Source organism: Etheostoma spectabile, chromosome 3 (assembly GCF_008692095.1).
Source record: "Etheostoma spectabile isolate EspeVRDwgs_2016 chromosome 3, UIUC_Espe_1.0, whole genome shotgun sequence".
Taxonomy (NCBI): Eukaryota; Metazoa; Chordata; class Actinopteri; order Perciformes; family Percidae; genus Etheostoma; species Etheostoma spectabile.
The window spans coordinates 16,180,390-16,192,502 of record NC_045735.1 but is presented as its reverse complement, the minus strand read 5'-3'; the positions used below and the strand labels follow the sequence as shown (position 1 = coordinate 16,192,502).

At 42.0% G+C, this 12,113-nt stretch overlaps 1 protein-coding gene across 1 annotated transcript in view; it reads right to left on the bottom strand.

Moving 5' to 3' along the window:
• tenm4 (teneurin transmembrane protein 4) overlaps positions 1-12,113 on the bottom strand; it is a 173,499-nt gene that overhangs the window by 56,389 nt on the left and 104,997 nt on the right. Inside the window, 5 exon segments of the mRNA XM_032504007.1 lie at positions 2,555-2,581; positions 4,927-5,112; positions 8,501-8,701; positions 10,233-10,427; positions 11,069-11,170. Of these exon segments, the coding sequence (XP_032359898.1) occupies positions 2,555-2,581; positions 4,927-5,112; positions 8,501-8,701; positions 10,233-10,427; positions 11,069-11,170 (711 nt within the window).

Genomic DNA, 12,113 nt, shown 5'->3' with positions numbered 1-12,113 from the left:
TGTACGCTGTTGATTATGAACGATAAGAGATGAATTGGGTTTGTAATGAAAACACTGGACATAAGGTCATCTACTGCATGCGTCTAAAGCATACCTCTTTGGGTTCGCCTTCAACATTACATAATATTACACTTCACCTGCAGTTTTTAATGCACTTAATTTACTGGTTGTATTGTAAAGTGCATTTGAGTAGAAAAGCCTTTTGATAGGCATAAGGGCCACGACAACACTAAAGTCATGTTAAGATTGTAAACGGGTTGCTATAATGACTCCCAGCTGACGTTGATTAATTCAATACACCTTTTGTGAAGCTTCTAATATCCCGTTGAAGTCCAATCAGATAAGAGGGATCTTCTAAATCAATATTCACTCATTACTACAGTAGATTGGCCTCCTGTATCTGTGCTACTACAGCTGGAGAACGGAGCAGAGGTGTCTGGCATTCCTGCAAATAGTTGGATCCATTTTTATGTGATTTTCCAATGTGGCCATTATGATGATCATAGCGTTTCTGCTTTTGTTGTCTGCAAAAAACAAAAAGGCATTAGTTACTGAAAAAAGGGTATCATAATTTGTTTTCTGTTTTATAAGTTGTCTCCAGACCTTTTCTTAGCAATCAATAGCAACATCGCTTCAGGGAGAGTGTGTGTTCTGTCATTAATCGAAGCAGAATGCTAAATAAAATGTGAATAAGGATGAGCTGGATAGCATTATGCAGGGGAGGACTTTGCTTGCTCTGTGTTTCCGGGCATGCGACCCCAGGGGATCTAAAAGCAGTCTGGAGCAGACCGACAGGTGAGACATTCCTCTGCTGCTCTCTGGATAGGTCTTCACAAGGACATAGATCAGAGGATTATCTTGCCCATTTTTCTAGGGCTGTTTGGCATTTATCTGGTAGCTCGTGATTTGTATCCCCTCGCTGAGGAAGAGGGTAGCATCTCAAGATATCAAACGCATAAGGCTGTCACAGTTTGTGTTGTTAGCAAGCCGCCTTGATAGGGAGAATGCTACGCTGACCCATTTTATCAGCTAAAGAGACTGGGGCGGCTGTCTCAATGCTCTTACATCACACGGGAGAATAGGAGTGGGAGGAGTGAAACGATCGAGCTCGAGAGAAAGAGAAACGTTACGGTGAATGGGAAGCATGTATTAAAGGGAGAAATATCCGATGAAGGAAGAAACAGTGATGAGAAGGAAACGGAGAAAAGGATTTACTAAGGTAAAAGGTAGAAGCACTACCAAGAACAGATGGTTAGCTGAGGAAGGCACTGGTTGCATTTTGGTCGGTGCATATATATATATTATTGCACATGTATGCCTCATAAATGGGGATTTTAAAAAGTAAAAGCAGGTTATTGGAGCAACTTTTACAAAATATTGCTAAATGATATCCCCAACCTATCTGTGGTTCCCTTCTGTTCTCCTAATGCAGAAAGCCAACTATATACTATATATATATATATATATATATATATATATATATATATATAATATTATATATATATTCTATATTTTATTATTAAAATATAATGAAGCTTTTAGCCATGTTGACTGTCCTTGTTCAAGAACAAATCATAAAACATGGCAACCATGGCAACTCCTAAGGGCTCCTTTGAATTTATGTAAAAAAAGAAATGAAAGAAAATAGTAAATAACATGGGGCATTTTGGAGCATTTAAAAATGGTAAGAAAAAGAAATAATCCTGCCTCAATTTTCTTTTTGTTTCCCTGAAGAAAGAGAAAGGCTATTGCCATTATTAAGTGTCTTGCCTCCTAGACACGTTTGGACATTAGGCGTCCTTTATTGAGCAAATGGACAAAACAACTCTGGTTTAGACCAATGGAGACCGATGATTAGTAAGCTCCGAATGTTTATCACAAGGATAAATAAAGATCCGTTCTCTGTTGGCCCCTGTTCAACTTAATTGGCAGCCCTTTCAGAGATGAGACCCTGCTGAGCCCTGCCTGAAACAGCTCCAAACTTGAGGCTGCAAGTGTTCAAAGGACTCCTCTGGCAGCCACTCTCATGCCAGGTGGTCCATTACCAAGGACACAGCGAGAGTGAGCGAGGGTGCTGGAGGCAGAAAGGCAGGGTTGCTGCAGAGCCTCCACCCCCTGCTTGCCCTGCACCAACCAGACCATGAACTCTTTTAATTAGAGAGGATGCGGCCTCAGCACCTATCAGGCCCTGCTCACAGCTGCACACTCATCCATAATGCATGGCACAGGTTATGAAGCCCCTTTTTTCTGACACCCTCCTATTGAGAAAGCGTGGCTACACACAAACCAAATATTCAACACGTATAGAAAGCAGCACAACTTGACTCGCCAGGTGCGAAAGTGCTAAGTGGAGATTATTTACTGTGTGACAATATGGCAAAAAGTTGATGGGAGGTGGGGGTCTTTAAAAATGAGTTGTTTGGGGCGACAAGAGGTGCATAGTGTTTGCATATGTCAATGTAGGGAAGAGCATGGTGTGTGAGCATGATTTGTTAATGCTGGCTGGCGTTACAATGGGAGGAGGGCAAAATAGAAGGAAGGAGGAATGCCATACCTTTCACTACCTTATCCAGATAGTGAGCTTGGGAGATAAAAGACAGGACATATAAGGGAGGTTTGAACAGTGCCACTTCCATGACAAGACAGCAAGGCGAGGTGTTAGTTTACATTACAAAAGGTAAATAAAAAAAAAGGAAAAGTGCAGGCATGAGGCAAAATCATGCATTACAAGCAACACAACAAACACAATCCAACACAGAGGGAGCGGGATGGAGACGGAAAAAAAGAAAGGGGGGGTTGTGGAACTCAAAGAAAGAGAATGAGAGAGAGAAATAAATAAAGAAAGAGTGAAAGAGAGGTTACAAAAAGTGATATGTTCAGAAAGAACATTTGAATCTGTCCCCATTTATCAACTGCCGGGATCGGCAGAATATCTCAGGGGAGTCTTTCAAAAGCAGCGTGATTGATGCAGATATTACCAACCTTAAATCTCTCAAGCAATATCCTACAGGAGGTCAGGGTGTTCAACAAAAAGCACTTTTAATCTTAAAACACATCTATAGACGATGAGGTCAACAGAGGCTTTGGCGATGACAGGGGGCTAAATTGGACATCCTGTGCTCCACAGCATGGGGCGCGGGGCCAAACGCAGAGCGTCTCAATAATGAAAATTGATTTAAATTGAGATCTTTGACTTCTTAATGGATGACACTGAGGAATATTCCTGTCGCAGGAGTGGGGATCTCAATATGGCACTTATAAAAGGCCCATCAAAAATGTAAGGCGGGCATATAAAACATTCACGGGCTGAGTCGAGGCTCTGTACTCAAGGAGCTCTGTTCCGAGATATGCACGAGAATACTGTGAGAAAGATTATCGTCATCTATTTGAATATGTAATATAAGACTACTCAACTTTTGTCCCATCTCCCTAGTGATGTGTGGGAGATTCTTTTTCATTTCTGTCCAGTGAAATGCAGTTGCAGAGGGGGAAGAGATATCCATTGTTTTCTGGCTTCTTCTCTTATGGTTGACTGGTTGGGTCGTAGAATGATAATGAGTGAGCTACCATGTTAGGTGGCAACTATCAACCAAGCAGTGGCTGGGTAGCTTAACCTCGACTAATGCATCATATGTTATGATTGCCACATATTTTGTATGCAAATGCATTAACTGCAACTGCATTAACAGTCAAACTAATGTGGAGTCAAAAATAGTTCCCTTTGAAATATAGTGGAGTAGAAAGTATGATGGAAGAAATGTATTTGAATTCTCAATTGAAGTACCAATATCTCAAAGTTGTACTTAAGTACACTACTTGAGTAAATGCATTCAGTTACTTTCCACAATAAAACAAAGAAATAAAAAGGAAATAGAAGAAAAAATGATAGAGGTGAAGAGAATTGATGCAAAACAGGTTAAGAATGATAGTTCTTGCAAAGCAGGCATCCCATAGCATGTCCTGGGGATGGTCTCCTCTGATGTTCAGAGAAGGTTAGTCATCAAATATCATGAAGCTAAGTACATTAAAATACTGGTCTTAATGAGCTCAAGTTACACTTTTACAATGAAACTGCCTGACTTTAGAACATCCACCATCATAACTCTGTTTGTTAGTGGGCATTCCCAACACAGACAGTAACAAACTACTGCTCACTAGTGATTACTGCTTGGCTGCGTCTGTTGTTGCTAATACTTACATATTACTGCAGTACCTACTTCCAAGCAAATGCTGACAACGAGGAATGCCACCTCTCCAGGAATTAAAACATTGCATATTGAAAGTATATTTTCAATATAAAGTGTGTTGTACACTTTGCAAATTTCAGTCGGCTCATTTGGTCTCTTAACTACTTTCTCTGTAAAGGATTTTAACAAAATAAATAACAGAGCCAACTATATCAACCCTTGAACCACTGCTGGCACACTCTGCAAAACGCAGAACACTTAATGACTGGCAATGCAATGAAAACATTTTTAGCCAAGGTTTCCAGAAAGCTCGGACATTCAGTCAAGGTCCTGAAACGTCTGCACGCATCAAAAAAGAAGATAAATGCTTTCTCTATTAAACAGAGCTAAAAGTGACCTGCGCACAGTGACTCACGTGTCACCATTTAAAATGAATAGTACGTTTTAAGGGAGAAAAGAAAGCGATGAGGGAAAGGATGAGCAAAATGAAAGGACACCTTAGCACATTCCCACATTAAAATGCATGAAGGCAAGCCTCAGATCCTTGAGTAAACCTGTTCATGCTTTACTGAGTTGCACAAATTCAATTAAGCATGCTCCCCCCCCCCCCCCCCCTTCTCCAACTGGACCCTTCCCCTTACACCCAGGGCTTCATACACTCGCAGACAGACAGACAACCTACGCCTTTGTTGGCCTTCCACACACACACACACCACACACACAAAATCTCCCATCCTACCAATAGTGCAGTGTTCTCCGTTCCAACCGGGACTGCATTCACATTTGCCGTCCCTGCAAGTGCCATGTTCGTTGCAGCGAGGGTGACACGCCCTCTGGTCACACCCAGTGCCCATCCAGCCGTCGTCACAGCGGCAGGTGCCCGACACACAAATGCCATGGCCACCACAGTCCGCTGCACAAATCTCTGTGGGAGACAGGGACATAGAAAAAGACAAAAAAAAAAAGAGAGCGGGGAAGACGGACGGACAGAAAGGAAGGAAAGGGGGGGGGGGTGGAAAGGGAAAACAAGGCGGTGACGGGACAAGGCAACAAGGGGTGAAGAAAAGACAAATCCAGGAGTTATTGTCAAGGAAAGGCGGCCACGCTCCACTACCTTGTCTGATGGGAGCTGAAAAGAAATTCCTGCACCTCATAAGGGGCAATCCTTTCTGACAATACAAATCTAATAAGTCCATTCTAAAGAAAAGACATGGATTGTGGCGGCCTAAGCAGACTTATTCTTGCCTTTGCCTCTTCTCCTTTTTGTAAATTCCCCTCTTTCTGACACAAAGTGGGTAAAGAGGAGAACATACACAGCAGGAACTTCTTGCAGCAGTGGCAACAACATCAGAACTATTATTTGGATCAAACTGTAAAGTTACTATGTAACGTTTGTTATACATGTTGTGTTCATTGCTTTGCCACATTAAAGTAATATGGGCAACAGGGAGGAAGCAAGCCTCCACAAATTTATTCAAGGCATTTTTTGTCAATATGCTGTTTTTTTTTATTCCACCTAAGTTCAGTGCGCCAGAGGAGGAAGTGCGTTCACAGTTTGAAGGAGACTAAAAGACAGAGCCACAGTAAAGCTCAGCTGGAGCTTTTGTGTGGCAGCTGAAAGACCTCCGTGGCAGGCTGCGATAGAGCCAGGGACATTACCCACGTCTCATGAACTCCAGGGAGAGTATGACAAGACGAAAGCTCAAAGAAATTAAACACTGACAGATTTATTATGAATCTCATTGAAATGTTAACCTCTTTATTAACTATTATGTAAAAAAAAAAGGCTTAGCAGTACTGTATAGCCATGTATTCCTGGATTGTTAACCAAGCCAATTCAAATATGACTACAGGGGGACCAAACTGGTTTAATAAGTCAATTACTGTCTTTACAGTGCCTATTTTGTCATTGCTACAAATTAGATTTGAGAGTTTTTTTTCAGCCACAAATCATGACATGACATTACCATTTCAAAAAGCTTTTTTTCTTTTCTTTTTTTAAATCACTCTCCCCAGCACTTTGTTGCAAATGCTTAGTTTTCATCTGACTTCTGATTTAGAGGCACAGTATGCATGCAGCATTTAAATCAGTGCCCTCTATGACTGCTAAAACATACACAACAAGAAAAAGTCAGTACACACGCAAACATAGAATATCAGATTAGGATTCAGGTACAGAGGTCTGCTCGTCAGTCATTTTCTAAAAATTATGTATTGTGGAGTTATGCCTTCTAAGACAATATGAACACATTTAAATAGGAGGCGCTTATGAACATAATGAACATCTTGAGTGATCTCATTAGCACGAGTCAAAAAAAATAAGAAACAAAAACTGACCCTTCCACTTCCTTTGTCAGAATGATTAGATAATAATGGACAGAGAAAACAGACTCAAACGGATGGAGGGACAACTGTTCACTCGGAACAAAGGAGAAACCTTTAACGTGGAAAAGATGCAATTATAGCCTGCAGGCAAAACCTCATTATCCGTGGCCAGAGGAGTCCACAGTGAGAAATACCGCATCCCCATGATGGCCGTTACCATTTGCACTAAAGGACCATGTAAACAAACTTTCCTCTGGGTGAGAAAATGGCAAAAATGGCATAAAAACACACATATTAAAGGACATAAAACCTCAGGCATTGTTTTATGGCTTGTAACAGCATTACTAGCAGCTGTGCACACCCAGGTTGTGCTGTTCCAAAGCCACATGAGAAAAGGAGTTTGTAACTTAAAAGTATTGGGGAGGGGAGATTAAAGAATCTTCAACGACACATTGAAAGCTTTCCATCTTTTTCTTCCACCAGTCTGCAAGGTTATAGGCTGCTAGCTGAACTACCCCACCCACCAAGCTTAGTGTTGTATTAGAGCACAGAAAGCTCTACAATGAAGAGGATAAAGGTGGATAAAGAGCCAACTCATCATCATTTAAAGAGCTCTTTCTCTGCGAGGCAAACTCAGACTAACTGCCCATTTCCCTCAAAATCCCTGGGATTACCTAATAGGTCATTGTGTCTGCTTGGAATATAAAGGGATTCATGGATCCAAGAGACTGCTGGACTAAAACTCTCATTTCAGAAATATTTTGTGAGAATACAAATGATGTTGTCTAAAGGAAAGCAGGTGAAGGCTCCAGCTGTCACAACCTATCCAAATCCTAAATCTGCCAGAAAATAACCCTAAAACATGAATACAGTCTCATATGATCATTTATACGTGGGGTGAATTGCTTTCATCTGCATCTGCCAACACTGCAAGTGAGGGATGTTAGATACCTACATTTGATAGCTCTTTAACAATCCACCACTGACGCTACATTTACTCTGCTGCCTTTTCATTTTTAAGTGGCGTTTTGACACAAAAACAATCTCCGTCCAAGAGTTTTAGCTCCTGTAGCGGAACTAATCTCTGTCCATATTAACACATGCATGTGGATGAACGTCCTTTTTAAACCAAAACGTAGTAGTGTACTGTAGATGTAGCTTAAGTTCTCTGAGGCTTTTCAGTAAAATACTCCATTGGTGAATGTAAGCAGGCAGGCGGCTGTCAGAGTTAAACATAACTTGACTTTTTTTCCATCCTTAGAGCCTCAAAAAGGTATATTCTAGGTGTAAAACTGTATTTTATGCTCAGCCTATTCTTGACTACCAAGAGAGGGCATTCCCCATGGACAAAATGAACACAATGAGAACAATCCTCCGGAGCAGAAAAAGCTATCATCAGCTGTGAGCCAACGTGAAGAAAGCTGGAAGTCAAGAAAGAGCATTAACATGCATTAGATCATTCTTCTGACATCCCTGCTATGCGTGTTTCCCTCTTTTCTCTGGCTGCCAGCTAACCATGTGGAGCTTGAGGATGAAGCCATTCGTAAAAGAAGTCAATTTAGAGCAAAATCAACCAGAGTTTGATTGTTAGCTGTGGACCTCCAACTGATCAGTGATGTGAATAATTGAGGCTTTTATGTGGGCCATTTTATTTGAACATAATCACAAATGTTTACTTCTGTGAGGAGCGTGGCAATTATCAAAGTTATGTTGAATCAAGCAGTGAAATAAATTCTTTCAAAAAGGCAAGGATCTTTTCCCAGATATAGTGACAGAGATGCCAAGGCTGCTCATTGTCAGTTGGGAGGTATTAAAATAATAATACATTATACAAGAAACTGTAACAAAAAAAGAGACAAATTCTTGGCTTGTTTTATTTAACGTTGTGAATGCACTGAGTTTTTTTCTACTTGGTAACAGAGCTACACCAGCATTGATCTGTGAAAGGACATTCTGCCAATGTTCTCCCGTCTGAGGGAAGGACTCACCTGTAGAGCAGTCATGGCCCGTCCAGTTGGGATCACAGCTGCAAGTGCCGGTGTCCGCCAGGAAGGCTCCGTGTCCAGAGCACTGGTCCATGCAGGAGGCCCTGGGGCTCTCGCATCCAGGCCCCCCCCACCCCACAAAGCAGTGGCATTCTCCCTGGACACACACCCCTCGGCCTGAGCATGTCGGATCCAAGCAGTCCACTAAAAGGGTTCCAAAAAGACAGCGTCAGACACACCAGTCACCTGCTGTCTCTTTCAGAGGCAACCTGGCGTCTCTATTTGAGCCTGAGTAGAATGACAACTGCAGTGGGCCGCAGCTCAGCTTTGTACAGTGAATGTAAAAAGGTAACAGAGAAACCGATGCGTGGCAGCATACTTTCTCTAAAACCGGAGACACGATTTGCAGTCAAACTAATTAAATCACACTGAGGCGTATGGTACCAAACCTGGGGTACTGCCCGCGCTCCTGCTGGCACGGTCCCATTAACTCAGAATGGAAACTCCTCCTGAAGATGGAAGGTGCCTTAATAGAAGCATGTTTCTCAAAAATGAAAGCCATGATGATGAGTAGTTCAAAGCTGGAAAAATTTCAAATAACTAGAATGTAAAGGAGAAATGGGGTAAGGTAAAGAAAATCCTTCTAGGCATGCTCAACACTAGTTTACAGACTATTTGAAGATCGCTGTGACTCAGGAAGCCTTGCCCTGGCTTCCCTCTGCTGCATCTTTTGTGTGCACTGCATCAGTGTACACAGTACACAATGTATCAGTTCAATAAGTATGTGAATATCAAATTAATAGCTGTTTCTTTAGCATCGCATCCAATCCCTTGACATCTTGTTAAATGAATGCTCTCTTTATAAGGCACAGGAGTTGTGGGAGCATACAATCAAAATAAGAACATTCTTACTACCAGACAATATCTGCATGGTACACGCAGATGGCAAATGGGCCTCAAGCAGGAGCAATGTCTAGCCACTGAGAGCGGCAGGCCACGCCATGGCAGCTCCCCTTTACCATGACAAAAATGGGTATAAAGGCTGTCATAGTAAGACAAACAGGATCTCTCGCCTCTTAGCAGATGGTTTGGGCACAAAGCACAAAGATCAGAGGCTAACTGACAAGAAACTCTCTCCTGGCAATTAATCATTGTGGCTGAAGGTCGCACGGAAGAAAGGTAAAAATGTTAAAGGGCCCTCGTCCACATTCCCCCTCCACTCCTTATGGCTTACACTCCACCTAAAATAGAATGGGGGCCTACGGATGTCAGAAACCCCCATTTATCAAACTCCCAGGGCCATTTTTCATCTTGAAATGAGAGCCTTCAAGAACTGGCTATCACAATGGCTCCTTCAATCTTATCTGGTCAAGCCTTATCCAGCATCGTGAATGTGGAGTTCCTAATGGATTAACATCAGACTTGTCTGAATTTCAGGCAGTAAAAGGACTGTTTCGATTACCGCAATGCCTTATAGCCATGATTTATACTGGAAAAGTCACCTAGGATGCATATTGTGAAGTGTTATGGCTGCAACGATCTTCATAAAGGATGTCCTGCCTTTATATTACTGGATAGACTGTTAAATAAGCCATACCCACTTAATAGTCGTTCCCATTATGAGGATTGCATTAAAATGTCCAGCACTAACAAGCTCAGACGGTGGTTACAACAGCCATATTATGTAGGAATTTATATGTTTAGGATACATTACCGTCGCTTATCAAATAATCACCTTCTTCACAGTTTTCCCCTTTGTAGCCTGGGTTGCAGATACAGGTTCCCACGATGCAGGTACCATGGCTACTGCATGTGATGTCAATGCACTGGTTGGTGGGAATGTCACACTCGGAGCCCTTCCAGCCGCTGTGACACATGCAGCGACCTTTAAGGTATTGACCGTTCCCACTGCATAGCACTGGACAGGCAGCTTTGAAAAGAGCAGACAGCATACATCCATTTGAATGGACCCCTCCAACCATAGCTTCAAAGAATAGTAAGTGTGTGCTAAAGCCTTGACCTGACAATGAGCTTCTGTCCAAAATGTTAAAATGTTTCCTTTCCCCGTGTGCAACACGCAGCACACATTACTGCACAACAACACATATCTCATAGCAACACAATGGCTGTGGTGATGTGGTGCCAATCAACACATGGATAACAGATGGCAGTATGTGCAAAAATGCAACCAAAACAAACTGCTATCATTCTGACACACTGCTCAAAGTTGTAAATTTGGTGGAAAATTAATACAGCCTGGGTGTCATTAATTGAATGAGTGATTCAATACCAGCCCTATGATCTAAAGCCCTCTTCTCTATGAAGTTATTCAAGAGTTCTTTTATGTGCAACACAATACGGCATTGGGAGAGATAGAGGTAAAAATGAATTGTCTGGAGATGAACAGTGTAATTTAATAAGAAAGATCTGAAGTACAATAAAAGTAATTGTAAGATTGTAATGGCTTTGTCCTGGTCACGCAGTGAATATAATTCGGTCGGCACCCTTAAAATGTTATGTATGAATGATGTAGATCAATAAAGACATTATTATGCTATGGGAGCGACTTACCTCGCCCACAGTCAGGTCCTTTGAATCCTAAAAAGCAGTGGCATGTTCCAGCAACACAGTCCCCGTTCCCAAAGCAGTTACTGGGACAGTCATCAATAGAATCTGCAAGAGAGCAATCAGGAGCTTTTCTGAGTAATCTGGGTTTGAAAAAAAACAACTTTCCTCCTACTCATTTTCTTTGGCTTGATTATTATGCCTTTGCTAATGACAGTAATAAGCACAGGCTCCAATCCTGTCAACATTTCTATTTCACTGCAAAACATGTTTGAGTGTTACTAATGTTTCACCCGAATTCCCTAAAAGAGTAAACACGTTCACCTGGGCTTCAACCAAAACTCACAAAGCCAATACATTCTCAGAATTTCCAGATGCACTGGACGTGATAAGTGGTATGCATCATTTGACACCCCTAATTTGATGCTTTGATGGCACACTGAAAGCAGTCGATCTGACGCGCGAGCAGCACTGGAACCCGTCTTCCCCCACTGCCATGGGTAACGGTCGGATTCCCAGTCTGCTGTAGGTATCGGTAGAGACACTGAGCAGGCCAGGCAGACTGCTCTGTGCTCCTGTTTTTATCTGTTTAGAAGTGTACTTTAAAGGGATATTTTTCAAGTTGTTAATGCTCAAGTGATTTTTGAGACTCAACGTACTCCGGTGGTAACTCAGGTCACATCAACAGTACCGTGGACTAAAAACCCATCTGTTCAGACAGGCATTAATACACAACACACACATATTGTCTGGCGTTTTCTCCTTGCTTTGTTGCTTGACCATATTGGATTTTATTTTGTTTTGTTGTATTTTTTGAATGTGCAGCACTTTGTGACTGGTGTCTGTGAATTGTGCTATATAAATAAACTCGGCTTGCTTGCTACATGCAAATAACTTTAGTCTTGTGGAGAGAGCCATCTGGGAGGGTTTTGACACTGAACGTCTAAAGGTATTTTATTGTCACCTACACATAAAGAAATTCATTCTCTGCATTTAACCCATCCCTCAAGGGAGCAGTGGGCAGCCATTTACAGCGCCCGGGGGAGCCTTC